The sequence below is a fragment of the Triticum urartu genome, chromosome 1A (genome assembly GCF_056163025.1).
Source record: "Triticum urartu cultivar PI428250 chromosome 1A, HENAU_Tu73, whole genome shotgun sequence".
Taxonomy (NCBI): domain Eukaryota; kingdom Viridiplantae; phylum Streptophyta; class Magnoliopsida; order Poales; family Poaceae; genus Triticum; species Triticum urartu.
This window is the reverse complement of record NC_141873.1, coordinates 585,252,999-585,280,632: the sequence shown is the minus strand read 5'-3', so window position 1 is coordinate 585,280,632 and position 27,634 is coordinate 585,252,999. Positions and strand designations below refer to the sequence as shown.

The 27,634-nt window shown below is 43.8% G+C and overlaps 1 protein-coding gene and 2 long non-coding RNA genes across 3 annotated transcripts; 2 read left to right on the top strand and 1 right to left on the bottom strand.

The window, feature by feature from the left end:
• Window positions 1–1,697: 1,697 nt before the first annotated feature.
• On the bottom strand, window positions 1,698–7,209 carry LOC125532211 (uncharacterized). Its single transcript, XR_007293858.2, has 2 exons — window positions 6,653–7,209; window positions 1,698–2,103 (listed from the first exon to the last, which is right to left on the bottom strand). It is a non-coding gene; the product is annotated as an uncharacterized LOC125532211 (long non-coding RNA).
• Window positions 2,118–6,646, top strand: LOC147993119 (protein FAR1-RELATED SEQUENCE 5-like). The gene has a single exon (XM_087533506.1). It carries the CDS (start codon window positions 2,991–2,993, stop codon window positions 4,515–4,517), a length of 1,527 nt encoding a protein of 508 aa, XP_087389632.1. The 5' UTR covers window positions 2,118–2,990; the 3' UTR covers window positions 4,518–6,646.
• A 105-nt stretch (window positions 7,210–7,314) lies between the features above and the next one.
• On the top strand, window positions 7,315–9,252 carry LOC125532219 (uncharacterized). The gene is made up of 3 exons (XR_007293860.2): window positions 7,315–7,462; window positions 7,700–7,853; window positions 8,983–9,252. It is a non-coding gene; the product is annotated as an uncharacterized LOC125532219 (long non-coding RNA).
• The last annotated feature ends 18,382 nt before the right edge of the window (window positions 9,253–27,634 follow it).

Below are 27,634 nucleotides of genomic sequence, written 5' to 3'. Positions count from 1 at the left end.
AGCTAGGTGAACACAAGCATTTCCCTTGTTTAACATATGGCCAGCACTCTGCGCCGGCGCGCCGGCCGAAACTTTCGGCCGGTCGGCTAGCAGCCGTCCGATCTGAGCGAGGTGGGCCGCCAGATCTGTTCCTTCTCCTTCCTCGCGCACGGGTCAAAATCCCCCAGCTTCTCTCTCTCCCCCGCAGCGAGCACGCCCGCGCCCTCTCGGCACCCCGCGCCCTCATCCCTGCTCGCCGCGCTCGCCGTGGTGACCATGAAGCTCCCCTCGGGCGTCGGTTCCGGCCAAAAAACGAGGCGCAGCTGCAGCACATCCAACACTGGGTTGTAGCCCCGCGTAGTCGCCGCCATGCCTCGCCGGTCGAGGTTGCAGCTCGCCGCGAGCCCGTTGTAGCTCGCCGGCGACCGGTTGTAGCATCCGCCCCTGCCCCCGTGCTGGATCTCGCCCCGGAATTCACAAAAACCACCACTGGCATCTCGCCGTCGTGAAAAAATGGATGTAGCAAAAACTATGGACGGTAGTAGCAGAAATCCACATGGTTGAAGCTTTTTACTCCTGTTGAGAACTTTTTCACGGTTTGAAGCTTTTTTTCCAACATAGATTGAAGTTTTTTCTATAGTTTGGAGTTCCCTCGTTTGTCGGTTGAACCTTTTTCACACACTGTTTGAAGCTTTTTCTGTTATTGGAGCTTTTTTTCACATCCACTGAAGCTTTTTTCAATGGGGTTGAAGCTTTCTTTCATGACGGTTGCAGCTCCGACGTTCACGGTTGCAACCTCGCCATCGAAGAGCACAACTCCCGTGGCCCCTGTTGGCTGTAGCCAGCCCTAGCATCGGCATTCGCCGTCGAAACTTTTCTCATAGCAAGTTGCAGCTTTCGCCGTTCATGGTTGTAGCATTTGCCGCCCGGTTGCCACCTTCGCCGTTCATGGGTGCCACCAGCCACACTTCATCATTACTCCCCGGGTTGCAACATATTTGGTCGCCGGTGGAAGCTTTCCCGTTGCCGTTTGCAGCAAAAACGCAGCACCGTCGTCGCCGCCACACTTCACTGTCGCCAGGTTGCAGCAAATCCGGGAGCCGGTGGTAGCTTTTTTCGCTGCGGGTTGTAGCACGCGCCAATGGCATAGTAGCACGGCCAGTGAGCTGGGGACCTAGGAGTGCGCCATGAGGACGAGGGGGTAGGTGGCGCATGGCCATGGCGTGGAGGGAGGATGTGAGGAATAAGAATAGAGGCTGGCCATGGTGAGGAGGATGTGCAGGCGGAGGCCCGCGAGCTCGAAGAAAAAAAGGTACTAGTGAAGGGGATAAGAGCGAGCGACCTGGGAGAGAAGAAGGGATAAGGGCATGTATAATGGTGCTATCTTAGGAGTGACACATAGGATAAATGATGAGGTGAAGGAAAGAGAACTCAAAAGAAAAGGCTTGAAGAAGAGATGATCTCTTAGCATAATATGTCTCACCATATTTTTAGAAATTGCTAGTTATTAAAGATAAGGCTAAGAGACGAGTTAAGGACGCGGCTTGCCTGCGGCCTTGGCGTGCGACCATCGGTGCGACGCGGCCATCGCACAGCTGTGCGTGAGCCCCCTCCCGCTGCGGATTTTCTCTCTCAAAAAAAAAAACAGAATACAGATCCTAATACCGGACATCCCGTGATACCTATTTCGTTCCGTAATACTCTCGCACCATTAAGACTAAACAAAAATCAAGTGAAAAAAAAACTCATCGTCTGTGAAACATATCCACAAAATGCCCGCGAAACAGATCCGCATATGCAGAAAAGCACGCCAAAATATACTCCTGAAGGCGAGAGAGGTCTACAACCTCGGCAGAACAATCAATGGCGGCTTGACCAAGGAAGCACAGGTAAAATCTCCTCTTAAATTGGGCAGCCAAGGAATCCCGTCCCTGATGTCTTCTTCGAGTCTCACGTCCCCGGTGGCTTCTCCAAGAAGTGGTCCAGGGAACCAAGATGCTCCCGATGATTCCCAGTCACCAAAAGTAAGAAATCGCACTATGTTCTTCACGATGAATCACCGGCAAATTCTCCTGTTGTACCGTTTTAGAACTTGTACAGGAAACCATGACTAGTGACCACAATCTGGAGATGCGAAACAACGACAAGAAGTTAATTCTGGTTCTGTTGCATTTGGAAAAACAAATTAGGAGCATGTACAGTACCCCAATTTCACATTTAATTGGATGAAAAGACGTTCTTGCACAAACCGTATAAAATAGAACAAGGATTGCAGAGTGCATCTTAATTTTTCCTCTAAACCTTAAGACTACTACATTATTGATCCCTCAATGCACTGCATGTTTCCCAAGACAAATATGATTGCAAGACAGATAAATATGATTCATGAATGGGTTGATCAAAACTTGTGGTAGGGAAATATGATTGCCATTTGCCATGTCTGTGGATTAACTAAATTGAATCCTAACTGATACAGGATTCGCAACAAACCACGGCAGATCACAGTGATGAAAGGGTACCAAAGCTTGGCATGACATTTTTATCTGAAGAGGAAGCTTATTTATTTTATAACAAGTATGCTGAAACTATCGGTTTCAGCATCAGAAGAAGTAGTGGCCATAAAGTGAAGAACTCTTCTGTATTTCACCAACGCACATTTACATGCTCTCGTCAAGGTACATGTTACTTCTAATTTGTTTGGATTCTAACCACTTATTTATGCTCTAAGACAAGTACTACAACTCAAAGGCCACCGGCAAGAAGATAAAAGAGAGGACACATTCAGTTACAGTAGGCCTGAAACACGATGTGGTTGTAATGCTCGCATGAAGATAAGCCTTAAAAATGCTTTTTATTGTGTGTATGAATTCGAGGCATCACATAACCACACTCTTGCTCATGGAATCATGGCCCAGTACTTGAGATCCCAGAGAAAAGTAACATAAGCACATATAGCAAATGCTGAGGTTGCAAAGTCAGTAGGCATTTCAAATAAAGCAACATTCGATTTGATGGCCAAGGAAGCATGTGGAAGTGAAAACCTTGGCTTTATACGTGAAGATTTGAAAAATCGTTTGTACCCAAAGAGAACAATAAAAGCAAAGAATGATGACACTGGGGGAGTATTAGAGTACATGGAGAAGAAGGTCTCAGAAGATGTCAACTTCTTCTATTCAATTCAAGTTGATGAAGATGAGTTGATAACTAATATTTTTTGGACTGACTCGAAAATGGTATCAGACTACGCATTATTCGGCGATGTTATATGCTTTGACACCACATACAGGAAACTAGATGATGGACGCCCATTTGGTTTGATTGTTGGGGTGAATAATCATCAAAAAACTGTTGTCTTTGGCGCCGCACTTCTCTATGATGAAACTGCTGCAAGCTTTGCTTGGCTTTTCAGAACTTTCTTAAAAGTTATGTATGGGAAACATCCACGTACAATTCTCACCGATGAAGATGCAGCAATGGCAAAGGCAATCCGTAAAGTGTTCCCTCATTCTCACCATAGACTTTGCGTGTGGCATATGAATCAAAATGCTTGCAAGCATCTCGCTGGAGTTGTTGATGAATATAAGAAATTCAATGTTGATTTTCAACATTGTATATATGATATAGAAGAGGAAGATGAATTTGTAAGTGCATGGAATAAAATGATTGACAAGTATGGACTAGGTGACAATGCATGGTTGCAAAGGCTATTTGAGAAGAAAGAACAGTGGGCACTAGTATATGGTAAAAATACGTTCTCTGCCCACATGAGCACTACCCAACGAAGTGAAAGCATGAACAATGAACTAAAGAGGTACATTAGTGTTAAATATGACATGCTTACTTTCTTTGAGCATTTTGAACGGCTAGTTTCAGATAAAAGATGTGAAGAGGTGAAGTATGACTTTAAAGCAACACAAACTACTCCGAAGTTGAAGGCTGAATCAAGCTATATGCTAACACAAGCTGCAGCTACATATACTCCAGCAATATTCAAGATGTTTCAAGATCAAGTGCTTCGGACTCTGAACTACGACACATTGCTTTGTGATGAAAGTGACACAGAGTTGAAGATTTATGTAGTAAAATTTCATGGCACACAACGGGAGCATGTTGTTAGATTCATTCCAAAAGAAGAAAAGGTTAGTTGCAGCTGCAGAAGGTTTGAGTTTTCTGAAATCCTTTGCTCTCATTGCTTGAAGGTACTTGATATTAATAATATCAAGCATATCCCTGGAGAATATATCTTGAAAAGATGGACAATTGATGCCAAAGTTCTAGATATAACAAGCAAATGCAACCCGCATGAGAACCTAAAAGCAAGAATGTCCAATCGCTACAAGGAACTGTGCAGAATGTTCTTGAAAATAGCTGCTCGTGCCGCTGAGTCAGAAGACTCATACAATAAGGCTGCTAAATTTGCAGAGCAATTAGCACAAGATGTGGAGAAATGCTTGAAGATTAGAGCTGATCCAGATTTGGGAGACTCGTGTACTAAAGAAGGTGCATATTATACTAATAATAATTTCCTAGACTATTGACAAACAAAGACTGATGTTTACCATTACAGTGGCAGCAGGAGTGAACATCCCCTGTAGCAGAATTTCAAAACATAATGATGGGCTTGCAAAGCCAAAAGGTATGAAGGTCAAGGAGAAGACTGTCAAAGGATCAAAAAGGCCTGTTGGTGGATTTGAGAAAGCAACTTCAAAGAAGAAAAGGAACACAGATGATATTGTACAACTAGAGCCTCATGGCACCTCAAAGGTATTATACTTCGTCGCTTTGTGTCTTATAAAACCTTCAACATTATTAACCTTTTGAATCATTTTTGATAGGCCCCTTCGGAGAAACCAACTTCAAAGAAGAAAAAGAACAAAAAAGTTATTGTACAACTACAACCTCATGGCCTCTCAAAGGTATAACGTTGTTGCTTGTTTCTTATAAAACACTCAATTGTATTGACCTTTCTCTATCATTTTCAACAGGGTCCTTTGGAATTTTTCGGTAACCAAATGGGTGCATATCAATTAGACTACAACACTATCCTAAATGCCTCAATGCAACCATCAATTGATAATACCATCCCGATGCCACTGCATACCCAACAACTGTTGGCGGGATTCCAACCATACAACACAACAGTGGTAGAAGCAGTCCACTCTTTCAAGTTTACGATTTTTTTAAACTTCATTGAAACTGAACTTTGCTACTTTGTGCACAGGGTCATCCGACAGACCACATGTCCACCTATTTACAGCAGCAGAACTCTGCTCAGCCAACACCTATCAAAAATGCTACAATGTAGCCATCAACTGGTCTGAGCTTCCCCATGCAACCACAAACCCAAGCACCACACAACACTCCAGTGGTACAACATTCCACCCTTTCGAGTTTTCCAGTTTTTAAACTTCACTGAAACTGATAGTTGCTACTTTGTGCACAGGGTCATCCGACAAACCACATGTCCACCTATATACAAAAGCATAACTCTGCTCAACCAACACCTATCCTAAATGCTATAATGCAACCATCAACTGGTCCGAGCTTTCCGATGCAACCACAAACCCAAGCACCACACAATACTCCAGTGGTATAACATTCCCCCCTTTTGAGTTTTCCAGCATTTTAAACTTCATTTAAACTGAAAGTTCCTACGTTGTGCACAGGGTCATCCGACAAACCACAAGTACACCTTTTTAGAACAGAAGAACTCTGCTCTGAATCCCTGCCTGATAGAACCCATTGGAGCCTCTAACTATAGTTCGATGACAGGAGAAAATCAAGGCCTCCTTCTTCAACCGAAGGCGACATCTATTGTAAATGCTACAATGCAGCCATCAGTTGGTCACACCATCCTGATGCCACCACAGACCCAAGACCCACACTATACTCCAGTGGTATAACATTCCATACTTCCAAGTTTTCCAATTTCTCAACTTCAATGAAACTGAAATTGCTACCTTTCTGCCCAGGGTCATCCGAAAAATCACATGTCTACCTATTTACAGCAGCAACAATCGGCGCAGAATCCCTCAGTGCAAAGGACCATTGGAACCTCTACCTCTAGTGTGACGACAGGACAAAACCAAGCCTTCCTCAATCAACCGAAGCCAACATGATCTATTTTGTTGTCGCGAGTTTTATCTCATGTGTGTTTTGACTTCAAAGTTGCAAATAATTTTTATTAGAACTTGTATGTACCATCAACTGAATGCTACTAAATGTCCCCAATCAAATATACTAGTTCATATATATTTTTTAATTGCGTACTAATTCATAGAATTAGCTGTGAACAATTTTCCACAAGCATCGTTCTCATATGAGCCTCTAAGCTATCCTTGTCTCATTTTAAGTTACGATGACCGGGATCCCAATGATCCATTTCAATTATGCATAATATATGTACACTGAACCATCTATCTGAATGTCATGCTTAGAGGCATAGAGCGAGCAGAAAACAAATTGACAATCAGTCCGAATTTAGCATGTAAGGAATCTTAATTTAACTGAATGAAAGCAGAGTACTGGAATTGCTATTAGCCCTCCCTTCTCTGAATTTAACACGCATCTTAACTGAATGAAAGCAGAGTAATTGTCATCTTAACTGAATGTCATCCTTCTCTGAATTTAACACGCATGAGACTGGAATGACACAAGAAGAAGAGGAAATTACCTGTGTTATGCGGAGGTAATACTCCATGTATGAGCTGCAGTTCCTTTCTTCTTCCTATCTGAGTACCAATTTGATGGCGCCGATGCTGATTCTCGACGTCCTTCCCCTCTATACTCGGCCCCTCCTCCACAAGCCCGAGCACCCGCCAAGGACACGCCAACCCCTTGCGTGGCCGTCCCACATGCTCCCGCTAGGCTCCGCATCTCAGACCAGCGAGGACAGCGCCGTGGAGGATCCCGTCCCCATGGAACTGCTGTGCGACTAGGTCGAGCAGGCGGACCACGGCGGCGGCCAGCCGAGCCGGGACGCTGATTCAGCAGGCGGACCACGGCGCCGGCCAGCCGAGCCGGGGATGCTGATTCAGCAGGCGCACGCGGGCGGCGGCCAGCCGGGAACCGGGATGGGGTGAGATGCGTGAGTGCGCACGCCCGAGTAGAAGCTGCACGGCAGCGCGACGAGATCCGCTCGATGGGCAGGAAGTGCTTGGAGGCTCGAGGAGCAGGAGCAGCAGAGGACATGGAAAGCTTCAGCTGAGCTTGAGTTCCGACCCAGGAGAGGGATGTGGATAAGGGATGTATCCATACAGACGGCAATCAGCATTAGGATCTGTATTCTGTTTTTTTTTTAGAGAAAATCCGCAGTGGGAGGGGGCTCACGCACAGCCGTGCGATGGCCGCGTCGCACCGATGGTCGCACGCCAAGGCCGCAGGCAAGCCGCGTCCGTTAAGAACCCCACGCCTTTATTGTCGGCGAAGGAAGGCGAACGAGGAAAGCCTAGCCGCCTGAGGAAGGAACGCCAAGATCCGCAAGGTACGCTCACCAAAACCTACAGAAACATCCCAGACTGCAACCCAATCCATGGTGTGTGTGCCTGCCGAGGCTGGCCAGCGGTGGTGATTAGTGAGTCGTGACAAACTTATCCCTAATCGACCCCCCAGATCCGCAACGTAGGGGGCGGAGGTTGTGGATCCGCCGCTAGCCGGCTGGTTGGAGGTAGCGATTCATGACGGATTTGTCATCCTAATCCCTAACTAATATTGTTCGCAGGCCGGCGACCATGGCAGCGGTTCAGTGCGCAGCGAGGAGGCTCGGTGGCTCCCTGCTCCAGCGAACGCAGGCGGCGGTCGCGGCGGACGGATGCCAGGTCGCGCCAAGCAGCCTGATGCGCTGCCGCGGGCTCTCCAGCGAGGTCCCCAGCGAGGTATCTGAACCAAAATTGACATTTTTTTGGGTCATGATTTGTATATCTCAGGGCGTCAGGTATCGGTGTAGACAGCAATAATCGAATTCTGTGCAATTGAAACAAGAGCAAAATTACTTATCATCGTCATACTTGTTTAACCTGACCTGGTAGGTAATAGAAATAGAACTGCATGCAAATCATATCATTATAAGCAATCTTACTTTTTCCTGACCTTTTGCTCATCCCTTCAGCAAATATGATTCTCTGACTTCGTTTATCAATATACTGCAAGTATGATTCTGTGACTAGTTGATACAAATGCACAATGAAATAGAGTGTTCCTCCCGGGCACGGCGGTTGGAACCCTAGCCGCCGCTAGGAGAGGCCAAGCTTCCAGCGCCGTCCTCCGGCGGCCGGCGTCGACCTCGGTCATCGGTGGTGAGGGGGGTCGCCGGATCCACGCGTTCGTAATATAGGTTTTTAGGTTGTTCATCATCTTCGCTTAGGTGGCAGTGATGGCAGCGCTCAATAAAGATTCTTCAAATCCATCCCTAATGAGGCAATCGGTCCTATGGTGGATGGATTTGAAAACTAGTCTGTTCAAGTAAAGATGGCGTGGCGGCGGCATTTGTTCCAGCGCCGGCGCGGAGCTTGGGAGGTAGTCCAGGAGCGGATGCAGATTATGGTCTACATCGGCGACATCTGGAAGATGATGGATCGTGTGCTGGGTTTGTGGTTCGTGGATGTCAGATATGGTTTTCAGCTCCGACGTCTTAGTCGTGCGGGGTGCCAGATGTGAAGTTCGATGGCGTGTCCGGGCGGTGTTGCCCCAGTCGGATTTGTTCAGTGGTAATGATTTCGTCTTTGGTGAGCCACCTTGAAGGTCCGCAAAGCTGCATATCAGCGATGAAACCGTATCGAACCATCGAGCTAGGGTGAGAAGGTGATCCGTCATTTTTTTTGATGGCTGTTATGGTGGCGTCGGAGGCAGCTGACGGATGTTGGTGTCACGTTCAGAGGATTCTTCGATCTTGATTGTATTTTTACTTCTTAGCTGATGTTCCTTTTTGTAAATGCTAGCGTTCTACTGTCTTATCAGTTTTTCTAGGAGTATATTTTCATTTGTACTATCTCCCTCTACCTGCAGGCGCATGATGTCCATCGAACATGCGGCTAAGAGTGTCGTATATGGAGCTGCCAAGTTGACTATTTCGTATGTGGCTGTTGTTACTGCTTTCCAGGCTTTTACCGAGGAAAACTAGTAGTGAACAAAAGATGCAAAGATGCGAACCAAAGATGGCCACGACATGTTTTTAGTTTAATTATAACCTCTGCAGTTTTGCTAGCTAGCACTATGCCATCGTACGTTGTGATATTGTGTGACACGGTATCATGTTATTATATCTCTTTATATCTATTCGAATAGACTGCCTGCATGCATGCATGAAACTGTAGCTTGATGCGAACACATGTGCATACCTTGTATGGTCACTGGCATGCATTGTTGGTGTTACACTGTTACTCTAGTGCTTCGGTCTCGAATTAATTCCAATAAAATTCACTCTCTGAAACCAATTTAAGTAGCTTGTAATAGGGGCCATACAATTAGAACTATGACACTACCCTCTCACTGAATGAATCTGAAATACCAATCTTCTCTACTTCTAAAAGGGGAGTTGGTATGCAAGTACGCACGGTTTACTTTTACCTCCCCGGTTTGTTTTCGCCTCCACCTCCCATCACCATCCCTCCATGCTGTTTTTTGGTGCCTGCTTTCGCAGGTGCCAATTCAATTCAATTCAATCACATAAATATTATGTAATTAAGAATACATAAATTACACCATATATGTGAGATCGCCTTCCTAAAAAATAAATAGAAGGACTTCGATTAGAGAGAAAATTAATTTCATGCTTATATTAGGTTGTACATTAGTTACACATAATTATGTGATTGGATATAAATTGCGCGCTAAACATGTTGATCGTTTATGGAGCAATCTAGGTTGTTTGATTGATATTGTTCGATGACTAAGATTAATTGGATTTGCCTTTTCGAGTCTTTTTATATTGGTATTGTCCGATGGCGAATGGTACGAGTGGTCGAGTTGGGAGGCCCATTGTGATGGCAGAGCCGTGCAAGCATGGAGGGGTGACAACGCATGTTTTGGCAGTGGCACAAGCGGATATGATATGTAGGAAGTCTTCTTTTACGCGAGGAGAGAGGCATTTTTGGAGGAGGAGCTAATGTGGTGGAACGTGTGTGGCACGTGATTTTTTGGCTGATGTTTTTTCAGTTATGTGATATGGTGTGATGATTTGTTTTCTAATGAAGGTGTAAGTAAGATGCAATGATTTCTAATTAAGGTGTTGTGGAAATTATGGTTGATGTGATGATTTTTTTCCTAATTAAGGTGCAATGATTCCTATTAGGGTGTTGGGGAGATGATTAAAATTAAGTAGTAAATATGTGAATTTGATGCAATACAATATTGGGGCAATCCAGTTCATTGATGGATGATGGATATGTGGCTGAGATGCAATGTGTTTGGTGAACTCGCTTGTTTAACAATAGTGGAGATAATTGATATGCAATGATTCCTATTAAGGTGTCATGGAGATGGCTAAAATTAATTAGTAAATATGTTAATTTGATGTGATATAATATTGGGGCAATCCGGTCCATTGATGGATGGTGGATATGCGGCTGAGATACAATATTTTTTCCTCAACTCGCTTCTTTAATAGTAGTGATGGATATGGAGATGAATATGGTGATCATTATCTTCACTATTGAATCACAATCACAACCTTCCCTTCAATAATAGCAGGGTAGAGATATGCATTTTTTGTTAGTCTGTAGAAATGCATAGACATTTAGCTAGTTACCATAATGTGGTATCCATATTCCTTCATTCAGGACATTACTACTCATGAAAAAAGAGGGGGAGGAAGGGCTGGAAAGAATTGTGGAAATAATATATAAGAAAATAAAAGATAGGAAAGAAAAAGAAAAAGAAAAAGAAAAAACAAGTTCAATTTTTTTGAAGGTGTTGTTTATAAGTCTGTGGCAATGATAGTGAAATAAGGAAAAAATATGGAACATTTGGCAAGTACCACCTGACAGGCACTCAACAAAGATGGATAGTGCTAACGAGACGATTACTTTGCCATGTGCACGTCAGGAGACACTCGACAAACAGTAATGCTACACACACGGACTAATACGGGGTTATTACGGGGGTTGTTCCACTTGGCTATTTGTCATTGGGCATCGGAGAAAATCGGCCCACACCCCCCTGGAAATCAGGGAGAGTAGAAAAACGGCCATTTGTCCCAGTTCGTAAGGCTCATTTGTCCCGGTTCTTGAACCAGGACTAAAGGGTCATTACTAAAGCCCTAGGCCTTTAGTTCCGGTTCTTACACGAACCGGGACAGATGGGCCTCCACGTGTCCGGTGTGGCGAGCCCAGGCAGGACGCCCTTTGGTCCCGGTTGGTGGCACCAACCAGGACCAATAGGCGTCCACGCGTCAGCAGCTGGCAGGAGCTTAGGTTTTTTTTGAAAGAAGGTGGTTTAGGGGTTTTGGGGGGTTAATTTAGGTGTTTCATATATTGTGTTAGCTAGCTAATTAATATAGAGAAGTGTCCTCTCTTATCTCCGTGCTTGGTCGACGCTACGTACTATACGTATAGAGAGGATTCGACACGCTAGCTAGTAAGCAAATGAAGGAAATAGAAGATCGTCATGAACATATGCATACAGAGAGAAGTGATATCGACCTCTCCTTCTCCGAGAGATTGGTCGAACAACAAGTTTTCGTATATCTATCCGACGCTACTGGCTACATATATACAATATAAGATCTCTTACAATATAATCCCCTAATTATATATGAACTCAAGGTCCACATGGTATTCTTCGTCTTTATCGATCACGTGGTCAAGAAAGAATGCCGCAAATTCCTCTTGAATTGCTCGCATACGATCTGGTGGTAGGAGTTCATCCCGCATCCGAAATATCTAATTTGAAGAAGGGGGTCAATACATATATATGAATCAATGAAACTCAACACAAATGATGGTAATAAAATAAAATTGTGAATATTATTGTTTACGCACTTCATATTGTTTGTCAGAGTAGCCCCGCTCATAGGTCGTGTGGCGGATGGACTCGCAAACGTAGTATCCACAGTAATTATTTCCGGCTTCCTGCCACAACCACTTTACAAGAAAGAGAGGTCAATCAAACTGATAAGAAAGCATGCTAAATGGTATTGATGAAACTAGCGCTTGAATCACTAGGAGATGCGCGGAACATGCTAGTAGTACTTACTTTCGGGTGTTTAAATTGCAGCTTCTTCGGCAGTCCCGGAGCTTTTGAGGTGAATTTTGTCCGAACCCTGCCAGACAAAGAAAACAATTACTTGATACCAGGAAATGAACAAAGTTGCCGATATGGTGCGATAATGATCGATTTAACTTACTTCTCGAGCATTACAGTCATGTCCGCATAGTCCTGGGTATCTTTTCGTCTCGAGTCTAAGACGGTTACTAGTCCCTGCTCAAGTTTAATCTCTAGGAGAATATAGTGGAACCTGCGCACGCATGCATAACTCATCAATTACATTACTATAACCTGGACTAATAAGGGAAACCGAATATGCACAAGACAGTAACACTCACTTGAAGTTGTAAGGAAAGAGTATTATAGCTTTGTTTTGATTTAATACGAACGATCGTAGCAAGTTGGCCTCGGTCTCTTTGGCCTTAAATTCAACTGTATATGCATCTATGAGATTTGTGTTAATGAACCCAATATCACCGATTTGCCTTTTCTTCAATTCGGCGGTCTTCAATCTGCATAATATAGTGAGGATAATTATATATACATGCAATGAAAGAGCTGACATATATATAGAGACTTAATGACAGAAGTAGTACTTACATACAGTAGCAAGTGACCGTTAATTTATTGAGGGCCTGTTGATTGAAAAACTGGAAGAACTCCTCAAATGGAACATTCAACAGATCAATTCCAACGAGGTCATGCTCCTCTTTAACTCTCAGCGTCAAAGTATTCATCCCCCCGGACTCTCTGCAGGTTTTCATGTACCAATCATGGAATCTTCGCATCATCGTTGTTAGAGATTTTTCATCTTTGATGAGAGGCTTCCCGTAATGGTATCTGTGTTCGTCCACCTCCAAGAAATCATAATCTACATCGTTGGGCAGGTAATCTCCAAGATTGGTATAACCAGGCACCATCCTCGGATCATTAGCGATGATATCGTTAGACACCTTGAGCGGGGGGCACGATTGGTTCGCTTGTTCGCCGAGCTGGGCAATTTTTTCCCAGCTCGTCATTCTTTTAACCTTTGATCACTGATAGTACTTCCCGAATGCTCCACTTCGATAAATGACCTTTCAATAATGCGCTCATAGTTGCCTTTCGGCGGAGACTTTGGTGGTTTCTTTAGGGCAGCCAGAGTGCGCATCGCTTTCACCGGATCTATCTTCTCCTCCGGAGGTGGATGTTTCTTTGCTTTCACCCCATCAAAGAAGTCCCTCACTTCGGCTTGCACGTTCTTCGTGGTTTCCTCCACGGTCCTCTCATATGGTAACTTCTCTAGAGGCTTGAGAGATGGACCGAATCTGTATTGCCTCCCGCCTCTGGCTGTACTGCTAGACGCCGTCCGAGCAGACGGAGTGGCTGCGGCTGTCTTCTTTCGTTGCTTACGAGGTGGAGGAGAAGGACTATGACGCGCCGGAGCGGCGGCGGGTCTCTTCCGCCCTTGCTGGCGAGGCAGAGAAGGAGGAGGCTGCTGGTGTTGGGGAACGTAGTAATTTCAAAAAATTTCCTACGCACACGCATGATCATGGTGATGCATAGCAACGAGAGGGGAGAGTGTGATCTACGTACCCTTGTAGATCGACAACGGAAGCGTTTGGTTGATGTAGTCGTACGTCTCTACGGCCCGACCGATCAAGCACCGAAACTACGGCACCTCCGAGTTCTAGCACACGTTCAGCTCGATGACGATCCCCGGACTCTGATCCAGCAAAGTGTCGTGGAAGAGTTCCGTCAGCACGACGGCGTGGTGACGATCTTGATGTACTACTGTCGCAGGGCTTCGCCTAAGCACCGCTACAATATTACCGAGGACTATGGTGGCAGGGGGCGCCGCACACGGCTAAGAATATGATCACGTGGATCAACTTGTGTCCCTCTGGGGTGCCCCTGCCTCCGTATATAAAGGTTCAAGGGGGGGAGGCCGGCCGGCCATCATAGGGCGCGCCAGGAGGAGTCCTACTCCCTCCTGGAGTAGGACTTCTCCCCCAATCCTAGTTGGAATAGGATTCGCGAGGTGGAAAAAAGAGAGAGAGAAAGGAGGGGGGCGCCGGTGAAGGAAATATGCCCTAGAGGAAATAATAAAGTTATTATTTATTTCCTTATTTCATGATAAATGTTTATTATTCATTCTAGAATTGTATTAACCGGAAACATAATACATGTGTGAATACATAGACAAACAAAGTGTCACTAGTATGCCTCTACTTGACTAGCTCGTTAATCGAAGATGGTTATGTTTCCTAACCATAAACAAAAGAGTTGTTATTTGATTAACGGGATCACATCATTGGGAGAATGATGTGATTGACATGACCCATTCCATTAGCTTAGCACCCGATCGTTTAGTATGTTGCTATTGCTTTCTTCATGGCTTATACATGTTCCTATAACTATGAGATTATGCAACTCCCGTTTACCGGAGGAACACTTTGGGTACTACCAAACATCACAACGTAACTGGGTGATTATAAAGGAGTACTACAGGTGTCTCCAAAGGTACATGTTGGGTTGGCGTATTTCGAGATTAGGTTTTGTCACTCCGATTGTCGGAGAGGTATCTCTGGGCCCTCTCGGTAATGCACATCACTTAAGCCTTGCAAGCATTGCAACTAAATGAGTTAGTTGCGGGATGATGTATTACAGAACGAGTAAAGAGACTTGCCGGTAACGAGATTGAACTAGGTATTGGAATACCGACGATCGAATCTCGGGCAAGTAACATACCAATGACAAAGGGAACAACGTATGTTGTTATGCGGTCTGACCGATAAAGATCTTCGTAGAATATGTAGGAGCCAATATGGGCATCCAGGTCCCGCTATTGGTTATTGACCGGAGACGTGTCTCGGTCATGTCTACATTGTTCTCGAACCCGTAGGGTCCACACGCTTAAGGTTACGATGACAGTTATATTATGAGTTTATGCATTTTGATGTACCGAAGGTTGTTCGGAGTCCCGGATGTGATCACGGACATGACGAGGAGTCTCGAAATGGTCGAGACATAAAGATTGATATATTGGAAGCCTATGTTTGGATATCGGAAGTGTTTCGGGTGAAATCGGGATTTTACCGGAGTACCGGGAGGTTACCGGAACCCCCCCGGGAGCTATATGGGCCTTAGTGGGCCTTAGTGGAAAAGAGAAGGGACTGCCCAAGATGGGCTGCGCGCCTCCCTCCCTCCCCTAGTCCTATTAGGACAAGGAGAGGTGGCCGGCCCCCCTCTCTCTTTTCCCCCTCCGCGAATCCTATTCCAACTAGGATTGGGGGGGGGGGGGAATCCTACTCCCAGAGGGAGTAGGACTCTCCTAGCGCGCCACCCTTGGCCGGACAGCCTCCCCCCTCTAGTCCTTTATATACGGAGACAGGGGCACCCCAGAAAGACACAAGTTGATCCACGTGATCTATTCCTTAGCCGTGTGCGGCGCCCCAGCCACCATAGTCCTTGATAATACTGTAGCGGAGTTTAGGCGAAGCCCTGCTGCTGTAGTGCATCAAGATCGTTACCACGCCGTCGTGCTGACGGAACTCTTCCCCGACACTTTGCTAGATCGGAGTCCGGGGATCGTCATCGAGCTGAACGTGTGCTCGAACTTGGAGGTGCCGTAGTTTCGGTGCTTGATCGGTTGGAGCGTGAAGACGTACGACTACATCAACCAAACGCTTCCGTTGTCGATCTACTAGGTATGTAGATCACACTCTCCCCTCGTTGCTATGCATCACATGATCTTGCGTGTGCATAGGAATTTTTTTGAAATTACTACGAAACCCAACAGTGGCATCCGAGCCTAGGTTATTTATGTTGATGTTATATGCACGAGTAGAACACAAGTGAGTTGTGGGCGATATAAGTCATACTGCCTACCAGCATGTCATACTTTGCTTCGACGGCATTGTTGGACGAGACGACCCGGACCAACATTACGCGTACGCTTACGCGAGACCGGTTCCCCCGACGTGCTTTGCACATAGGTGGCTTGCGGGCGACTGTCTCTCCAACTTTTGTTGAACCAAGTATGGCTACGCCCGGTCCTTGCGAAGGTTAAAACGGAGTCAAATTGACAAACTATCGTTGTGGTTTTGATGCGTAGGTAAGATTGGTTCTTGCTTAAGCCCGTAGCAGCCACGTAAAACTTGCAACAACAAAGTAGAGGACGTCTAACTTGTTTTTGCAGGGCATGTTGTGATGTGATATGGTCAAGACATGATGCTGAATTTTATTGTATGAGATGATCATGTTTTGTAACCGAGTTATCAGCAACTGGCAGGAGCCATATGGTTGTCGCTTTATTGTATGCAATGCAATCGCGCTATAATGCTTTACTTTATCACTAAGCGGTAGCGATAGTCGTGGAAGCATAAGATTGGCGAGACGACAACGATGCTACGATGGAGATCAAGGTGTCGCGCCGGTGACGATGGTGATCATGACGGTGCTTCGGAGATAGGGATCACAGGCACAAGATGATGATGGCCATATCATATCACATATATTGATTGCATGTGATGTTTATCTTTTATGCATCTTATCTTGCTTTGATTGACGGTAGCATTATAAGATGATCTCTCACTAAATTATCAAGAAGTGTTCTCCCTGAGTATGCACCGTTGCGAAAGTTCTTCGTGCTGAGACACCACGTGATGATCGGGTGTGATAGGCTCTACGTTCAAATACAACGGGTGCAAAACAGTTGCACACGCGGAATACTCAGGTTATACTTGACGAGCCAAGCATATACAGATATGGCCTCGGAACACGGAGACTGAAAGGTCGAGCGTGAATCATATAGTAGATATGATCAACATAACGATGTTCACCAATGAAACTACTCCATCTCACGTGATGATCGGACATGGTTTAGTTGATTTGGATCACGTGATCACTTCGAGGATTAGAGGGATGTCTATCTAAGTGGGAGTTCTTAAGTAATATGATCAATTGAACTTAAATTTATCATGAAACTTAGTCCTGGTAGTATTTTGCAAATTATGTTGTAGATCAATAGCTCGCGTTATTGCTTCCATGTGTTTATTTTGATATGTTCCTAGAGAAAATTGTGTTGAAAGATGTTAGTAGCAATGATGCGGATTGGATCCGTGATCTGAGGTTTATCCTCATTGCTGCACAGAATAATTATGTCCTTGATGCACCGCTAGGTGACGGACCTATTGCAGGAGCAGATGCAGACGTTATGAACGTTTGGCTAGCTCAATATGATGACTACTTGATAGTTTAGTGCACCATGCTTAATGGCTTAGAATCGGGACTTCAAAGACGTTTTGAACGTCATGGAGCATATGAGATGTTCCAGGAGTTGAAGTTAATATTTCAAGCAAATACCCGAGTTGGGAGATATGAAATCTCCAACAAGTTCTATAGCTAAAAGATGGAGGAGAATCGCTCAACTAGTGAGCATATGCTCAGATTGTCTGAGTACTATAATCGCTTGAATCAAGTGGGAGTTAATCTTCCAGATAAGATAGTGATTGACAGAATTCTCTAGTCACCATCACCAAGTTAGTAGAACTTTGTGATGAACTATGATATGCAAGGGATAACGGAAACGATTCCCAAGCTCTTCGTAATGCGGAAATTGACGAAAGTAGAAATCGAGAAAAATATCAAGTGTTGATGGTAGACAAGACCACTAGTTTCAAGAAAAGGGAAGAGGAAAGAAGGGGAACTTCAAGAAGAACAGCAAGCAAGTTGCTGCTCAAGTGAAGAAGCCCTAAGTCTGGTCCTAAGACTGAGACTAAGTGTTTCTATTGCAAAGGGACTGGTCACTGGAAGCGAAACTACCCCAAGTGATTGGCAGATAAGAAGGATGGCAAAGTGAACATAAGTATATTTGATATACATGTTATTGATGTGTACTTTACTAGTGTTTATAGCAACCCCTCAGTATTTGATACTAGTTCAGTTGCTAAGATTAGTAACTCGAAACGGGAGTTGCAGAATAAACAGAGACTAGTTAAGGGTGAAGTGACGATGTGTGTTGGAAGTGGTTCCAAGATTGATATGATCATCATCGCACACTCCCTATACTTTCGGGATTAGTGTTGAACCTGAATAAGTGTTATTTGGTGTTTGCGTTAAGCATGATTATGATTTGATCATGTTTATTTTAATACTGTTATTCATTTAAGTAAGAGAATAAATTGTTGTTCTGTTTACATGAATAAAACCTTATATGGTTACACACCCAATGAAAATAATTCGTTGGTTCTCGATCGTAGTGATACACATAATCATAATATTGAAACCAAAAGATGCAAAGTTAATAATGATAGTGCAACTTATTTGTGGCACTACCGTTTAGGTCATATTGGTGTAAAGCGCATGAAGAAACTCCATGCCGATGGGCTTTTGGAATCAATTGATTATGAATCAGTTGATGCTTGCGAACCATGCCTCATGGGCAAGATGACTAAGACTCTGTTCTTCGGAACAATGGAGCGAGCAACAGATTTGTTGGAAATCATACATACTGATGTATGTGGTCCGATAAATATTGAGGCTCGCAACAAGTATCATTATTTTCTGATCTTCACAGATGATTTGAGCAGATATGAGTATATCTACTTGATAAAACATAAGTCTGAAACATTTGAAAAGTTCAAAGAATTTTAGAGTGAAGTGAAAAATCATCGTAACAAGAAAATAAAGTTTCTACGATCTGATCGCAGAGAAGAGTATTTGGGTTACGAGTTTGGCCTTTAGTTTAAAACAATGTGAAATAGTTTCACTACTCATGCCACTTGGAACACCATAGTGTAATGGTGTGTCCGAACGTCATAACCGTACTTTATTAGATATAGTGCGATCTATGATGTCTCTTACCGATCTACCACTATCGTTTTGGGGTTATGCATTAGAGACAGCTGCATTCACGTTAAATAGGGCACCATCTAAGTCCGTTGAGACGACACAACTGTGGTTTGGCAAGAAACCAAAGTTGTCGTTTCTTAAAAGTTTGGGGCTGCGATGCTTATGTGAAAAAGCTTCAACCTGATAAGCTCGAACCCAAATCGGAGAAATGTGTCTTCATAGGATATCCAAAGGAGACTATTGGATACACCTTCTATCACAGATCCGAAGGCAAGACTTTTGTTGCTAAATTCAGAAACTTTCTGGAGAAGGAGTTTCTCTCGAAAGAAGTGAGTGGGAGGAAAGTAAAACTTGACGAGGTAACTGTACCTGCTCCCTTATTGGAAAGTAGTTCATCACAGAAATCTGTTCCTGTGACTACTACACCAATTAGTGAGGAAGCTAATGATGATGATCATGTAACTTCAGATCAAGTTACTACCAAATCTCATAGGTAAACCAGAATGAGACCCGCACCAGAGTGGTACGGTAATCCTGTTCTGGAAGTCATGTTACTAGACCATGACGAACTTGCGAACTATGAGGAAGCGATGATGAGCCCAGATTCCGCGAAATGGTTTGAGGCCATGAAATCTGAGATATGATCCATGTATGAGAACAAAGTATGGACTTTGATGGATTTGCCCGATGATCGGCAAAGCCATAGAAAATAAATGGATCTTCAAGAGGAAGACGGACGCTGATAGTAGTGTTACTATCTACAAAGCTAGAATTGTCGCAAAAGGTTTTCGACAAAGTTCAAGGTGTTGACTACGATGAGAGTTTCTCACTCGTATCTATGCTTAAGTCTGTCCGAATCATGTTAGCAATTGCCGGATTTTATGAAATCTGGCAAATGGATAAACAAAACTGCATTCCTTAATAGATTTATTAAAGAAGAGTTGTATATGATACAACCAGAACGTTTTGTCAATCCTAAAGGTGCTAACAAAATATGCAAGCTCCAGCGATCCATCTATGGACTGGTGCAAGCATCTCGGAGTTGGAATATACGCTTGATAAGTTGATCAAAGCATATAAGTTTTATATAGACTTGCGGTGAAGCCTGTATATACAAGAAAGTGAAGTGGGAGCACTACATCATTTCTGATAAGTATATGTGTATGACATATTGTTGATCGGAAATAATGTAGAATTATTCTGCAAAGCATAAAGGAGTGTTTGAAAGGAGTTTTTCAAAGAAAGACCTCGGTAAAGCTGCTTACATATTGAGTATCAAGATCTATAGAGATAGATCAAGATGCTTGATAAGTTTTTCAATGAGTACATACCTTGACAAGATTTTGAAGTAGTTCAAAATGGAACAGTCAAAGAAAAAGTTTCTTGCCTGTGTTACAAGGTGTGAAGTTGAGTAAGACTCAAAGCCCGACCACGGCAGAAGATAGAAAGAGAATGAAAGTCATTCCCTATGCCTCAACCATAGGTTTTATAAAGTATGCCATGCTGTGTACCAGATCTATTGTATACCCTACCACTGAGTTTGGCAAGGGAGTACAATAGTGATCTAGGAGTAGATCACTGGACAATGGTCAAAAATTATCCTTAGTGGAATAAGGATATGTTTCTCGATTATGGAAGTGACAAAAGGTTTGTTGTAAAGGGTTACGTCGATGCAAGTTTTGACACTAATCTAGATGAATCTAAGTCTCAATCTAGATACATATTGAAAGTGGGAGCAATTAGCTAGAGTAGCTCCATGCAGAGCATTGTTGACATAAATATTTGCAAAATACTTACGGATCTGAATATAACAGACCCGGTGACTAAAATTATCTCACAAGCAAAGCATGATCACACCTTAGTACTCTTTGGGTGTTAATCACATAGCGATGTGAACTAGATTAATGACTCTAGTAAAACCCTTTGGGTGTTGGTCACATATCGATGTGGACTATGGGTGTTAATCACATGGTGATGTGAACTATTGCTGTTAAATTACATAGCGATGTGAACTAGATTATTGACTCTAGTGCAAGTGGGAGACTGAAGGAAATATGCCCTAGAGGCAATAATAAAGTTATTATTTATTTCCTTTTTTCATGATAAATGTTTATTATTCATGCTAGAATTGTATTAACCGGAAACATAATACCTGTGTGAATACATAGACAAACAAAGTGTCACTAGTATGCCTCTACTTGACTAGCTCGTTAATCGAAGATGGTTATGTTTCCTAACCATAAACAAAAGAGTTGTTATTTGATTAACGGGATCACATCATTGGGAGAATGATGTGATTGACATGACCCATTCCATTAGCTTAGCATCCGATCGTTTAGTATGTTGCTATTGCTTTCTTCATGACTTATACATGTTCCTATAACTATGAGATTATGCAACTCCCGTTTACCGGAGGAACACTTTGGGTACTACCAAACGTCACAACGTAACTGGGTGATTATAAAGGAGTACTACAGGTGTCTCCAAAGGTACATGTTGGGTTGGCGTATTTCGAGATTAGGTTTTGTCACTCCGATTGTCGGAGAGGTATCTCTGGGCCCTCTCGGTAATGCACATCACTTAAGCCTTGCAAGCATTGCAACTAAATGAGTTAGTTGCGGGATGATGTATTACAGAACGAGTAAAGAGATTTGCTGGTAACGAGATTGAACTAGGTATTGGAATACCGACGATCGAATCTCGGGCAAGTAACATACCGATGACAAAGGGAACAAAGTATGTTGTTATGCGGTCTGACCGATAAAGATCTTCGTAGAATATGTAGGAGCCAATATGGGCATCCAGGTCCCGCTATTGGTTATTGACCGGAGATGTGTCTCGGTCATGTCTACATTGTTCTCGAACCCGTAGGGTCCGCACGCTTAAGGTTACGATGACAGTTATATTATGAGTTTATGCATTTTGATGTACTGAAGATTGTTCGGAGTCCCGGATGTGATCACGGACATGACGAGGAGTCTCGAAATGGCCGAGACATAAAGATTGATATATTGGAAGCCTATGTTTGGATATCGGAAGTGTTCCGGGTGAAATCGGGATTTTACCGAAGTACCGGGAGGTTACCGGAACCCCCCGGGAGCTATATGGGCCTTAGTGGGCCTTAGTGGAAAAGAGAAGGGGCTGCCCAAGATGGGCTGCGCGCCTCCCTCCCTCCCCTAGTCCTATTAGGACAAGGAGAGGTGGCTGGCCCCCCCTCTCTCTTTTCCCCCTCCGCGAATCCTATTCCAACTAGGATTGGGGGGGGGGGCATCCTACTCCCAGAGGGAGTAGGACTCTCCTGGCGCGCCACCCTTGGCCGGCCAGCCTCCCCCCTCTAGTCCTTTATATACGGAGGCAGGGGCACCCCGGAAAGACACAAGTTGATCCACGTGATCTATTCCTTAGCCGTGTGCGGCGCCCCAGCCACCATAGTCCTTGATAATACTGTAGCGGAGTTTAGGCGAAGCCCTGCTGCTGTAGTGCATCAAGATCATCACCATGCCGTCGTGCTGACGGAACTCTTCCCCGACACTTTGCTGGATCGGAGTCCGGGGATCGTCATAGAGCTGAACGTGTGCTCGAACTCGGAGGTGCCGTAGTTTCGGTGCTTGATCGGTTGGATCGTGAAGACGTACGACTACATCAACCAAACGCTTCCGTTGTCGATCTACTAGGTATGTAGATCACACTCTCCCCTCGTTGCTATGCATCACATGATCTTGCGTGTGCGTAGGAAATTGTTTGAAATTACTACGAAACCCAACAGCCGGCCCCCTCTCTCCTTGTCCTATTCGGACTAGGGGGGAAGGGCGCGCGGCCCAGCCCTGGCCGCCTCTCCTCTTCTTCCACTAAGGCCCACTAAGGCCCATATAGCTCCCGGGGGGTTCCGGTAACCTCCCGGTACTCCGGTAAAATCCCGATTTCACCCGGAACACTTCCGATATCCAAACATAGGCTTCCAATATATCAATCTTTATGTCTCGACCATTTCGAGACTCCTCGTCATGTCCGTGATCACATCCGGGACTCCGAACAACCTTCAGGTACATCAAAACGCATAAACTCATAATATAACTGTCATCGTAACCTTAAGCATGCGGACCCTACGGGTTCGAGAACAATGTAGACATGACCAAGACATGTCTCCGGTCAATAACCAATAGCGGGACCTGGATGACCATATTGGCTCCTACATATTCTACGAAGATCTTTATCGGTCAGACCGCATAACAACATACGTTGTTCCCTTTGTCATCGGTATGTTACTTGCCCGAGATTCGATCGTCGGTATCCAATACCTAGTTCAATCTCGTTACCGGCAAGTCTCTTTACTCGTTCTGTAATACATCATCTCGCAACTAACTCATTAGTTGCATTGCTTGCAAGGCTTAAGTGATGTGCATTACCGAGAGGGCCCAGAGATACCTCTCCGACGATCGGAGTGACAAATCCTAATCTCGAAATACGTCAACCAAACATGTACCTTTGGAGACACCTGTAGAGCACCTTTATAATCACCCAGTTACGTTGTGACGTTTGGTAGCACACAAAGTGTTCCTCCGGCACACGGGTGTTACATAATCTCATAGTCATAGGAACATGTATAAGTCATGAAGAAAGCAATAGCAACATACTAAACGATCGGGTGCTAAGCTAATGGAATGGGTCATGTCAATCAGATCATTCAACTAATGATGTGATCCCGTTTAATCAAATGACAACTCTTTGTCCATGTTTAGGAAACATAACCATCTTTGATTAACGAGCTAGTCAAGTAGAGGCATACTAGTGACACTCTGTTTGTCTATGTATTCACACATGTATTATGTTTCCGGTTAATACAATTCTAGCATGAATAATAAACCTTTATCATGATATAAGGAAATAAATAATAACTTTATTATTGCCTCTAGGGCATATTTCCTTCAGTCTCCCACTTGCACTAGAGTCAATAATCTAGATTTACACAGTAATGATTCTAACACCCATGGAGCTTTGGTGTTGATCATGTTTTGCTCGTGGAAGAGGCTTAGTCAACGGGTCTGCTACATTCAGCTCCGTATGTATCTTGCAAATCTCTATGTCTCCCACCTGGACTAGATCCCGGATGGAATTGAAGCGTCTCTTGATGTGTTTGGTTCTCTTGTGAAATCTGGATTCCTTTGCCAAGGCAATTGCACCAGTATTGTCACAAAAGATTTTCATTGGACCCGATGCACTAGGTATGACACCTAGATCGGATATGAACTCCTTCATCCAGACTCCTTCGTTTGCTGCTTCCGAAGCAGCTATGTACTCCGCTTCACATGTAGATCCCACCACGACGCTTTGTTTAGAACTGCACCAACTGACAGCTCCACCGTTTAATGTAAACACGTATCTGGTTTGCGATTTAGAATCGTCCGGATCAGTGTCAAAGCTTGCATCAACGTAACCGTTTACGATGAGCTCTTTGTCACCTCCATATACGAGAAACATATCCTTAGTCCTTTTCAGGTACTTCAGGATGTTCTTGACCGCTGTCCAGTGATCCACTCCTGGATTACTTTGGTACCTCCCTGCTAAACTTATAGCAAGGCACACATCAGGTCTGGTACACAGCATTGCATACATGATAGAGCCTATGGCTGAAGCATAGGGAACATCTTTTATTTTCTCTCTATCTTCTGCAGTGGTCGGGCATTGAGTCTGACTCAACTTCACACCTTGTAATACAGGCAAGAACCCTTTCTTTGCTTGATCCATTTTGAACTTCTTCAAAATCTTGTCAAGGTATGTGCTTTGTGAAAGTCCAATTAAGCGTCTTGATCTATCTCTATAGATCTTTATGCCCAATATGTAAGCAGCTTCACCGAGGTCTTTCATTGAAAAACTCTTATTCAAGTAGCCTTTTATGCTATCCAGAAATTCTATATCATTTCCAATCAGTAACATGTCATCCACATATAATATCAGAAATGCTACAGAGCTCCCACTCACTTTCTTGTAAATACAGGCTTCTCCAAAAGTCTGTATAAAACCAAATGCTTTGATCACACTATCAAAGCGTTTATTCCAACTCCGAGAGGCTTGCACCAGTCCATAAATGGATCACTGGAGCTTGCACACTTTATTAGCTCCCTTCGGATCGACAAAACCTTCTGGTTGCATCATATACAACTCTTCTTCCAGAAATCCATTCAGGAATGCAGTTTTGACATCCATCTGCCAAATTTCATAATCATAAAATGCGGCAATTGCTAACATGATTCGGACAAACTTAAGCATCGCTACGGGTGAGAAGGTCTCATCGTAGTCAACCCCTTGAACTTTGTCGAAAACCTTTTGCGACAAGTCGAGCTTTGTAGACAGTAATATTACCGTCAGCGTCAGTCTTCTTCTTGAAGATCCATTTATTCTCAATTGCTTGCCGATCATCGGGCAAGTCAACCAAAGTCCATACTTTGTTCTCATACATGGATCCCATCTCACATTTCATGGCTTCAAGCCATTTTGTGGAATCTGGGCTCACCATCGCTTCTTCATAGTTCGTAGGTTCATCATGATCTAGCAGCATGATTTCCAGAACAGGATTACCGTACCACTCTGGCGCGGATCTCGCTCTGGTTGATCTACGAGGTTCAGTCGTATCTTGTCCTGAAGTTTCATGATCATTATCATTAGCTTCCTCACTAATTGGTGTAGGTGTCGCAGAAACAGTTTTCTGTGATGTACTACTTTCCAATAAGGGAGCAGGTACAGTTACCTCATCAAGTTCTACTTTCCTCCCACTCACATCTTTCGAGAGAAACTCCTTCTCCAGAAAGTTTCCGAATTTAGCAACAAAAGTCTTGCCTTCGGATCTATGATAGAAGGTGTATCCAATAGTTTCCTTTGGATATCCTATGAAGACACATTTCTCCGATTTGGGTTCGAGCTTATCAGGTTGAAGATTTTTCACATAAGCATCACAGCCCCAAACTTTCAGAAACGACAACTTTGGTTTCTTGCCAAACCATAGTTCATAAGGCGTCGTCTCAAAGGATTTTGATGGTGCCCTATTTAACGTGAATGCGGTCGTCTCTAAAGCATAACCCTAAAACGATAGCGGTAAATCAGTAAGAGACATCATAGAACGCACCATATCTAGTAAAGTACGATTACGATGTTCGGACACACCATTACGCTGTGGTGTTCCGGGTGGCGTGAGTTGCGAAACTATTCCGCATTGTTTCAAATGTACACCAAACTCATAACTCAAATATTCTCCTCCACGATCAGATCGTAGAAACTTTATTTTCTTGTTACGATGATTTTCAACTTCACTCTGAAATTCTTTGAACTTTTCAAATGTTTCAGACTTATGTTTCATTAAGTAGATATACCCATATCTGCTTAAGTCATCTGTGAAGGTGAGAAAATAACGATATCTGCCACGAGCCTCAATATTCATCGGACCACATACATCTGTATGTATGATTTCCAATAAATTTGTTGCTCTCTCCATAGTACCGGAGAACGGTGTTTTAGTCATCTTGCCCATGAGGCACGGTTCGCAAGTACCAAGTGATTCATAATCAAGTGGTTCCAAAAGTCCATCAGTATGGAGTTTCTTCATGCGCTATGTGTGTCTGTAGTCTCTACTATCGAGATTCAATAAGTGTGTCTTTTGGCTTCAACATTATGAATATGTGTGTCTCTAGTCTCTACTATCGAGATTCAATAAGAATAGACCACTCTTCAAGGGTGCATGACCATAAAAGATATTACTCATATAAATAGAACAACCATTATTCTCTGATTTAAATGAATAACCGTCTCGCATCAAACAAGATCCAGATATAATGTTCATGCTTAACGCTGGCACCAAATAACAATTATTTAGGTCTAATATTAATCCTGAAGGTAGATGTAGAGGTAGCGTGCCGACTGCGATCACATCGACTTTGGAACCGTTTCTCACGCGCATCGTCATCTCGTCCTTAGCCAATCTCCGCTTAATCTGTAGTCCCTGTTTCGAGTTGCAAATATTAGCAACAGAACCAGTATCAAATACCCAGGTGCTACTGCGAGCATTAGTAAGGTAAACATCAATAACATGTATATCACATATACCTTTGTTCACCTTGCCATCCTTCTTATCCGCCAAATACTTGGGGCAGTTCCGCTTCCAGTGACCAGTCTGCTTGCAATAGAAGCACTCAGTTTCAGGCTTAGGTCCGGGTTTGGGTTTCTTCTCTTGAGTAGCAACTTGCTTGCCGTTCTTTTTGAAGTTTCCCTTCTTCTTCCCATTGCCCTTTTTCTTCAAACTAGTGGTCTTGTTGACCATCAACACTTGATGCTCCTTCTTGATTTCTACCTCCGCAGCTTTCAGCATCGCGAAGAGCTCGGGAATAGTCTTGTTCATCCCTTGCATATTATAGTTCATCACGAAGCTCTTGTAGCTTGGTGGCAGTGATTGAAGAATTCTGTCAATGACGCAATCATCTGGAAGATTAACTCCCAATTGAATCAAGTGATTATTATACCCAGACATTTTGAGTATATGCTCACTGACAGAACTGTTCTCCTCCATCTTGCAGCTATAGATCTTATTGGAGACTTCATATCTCTCAATCCGGGCATTTGCTTGAAATATTAA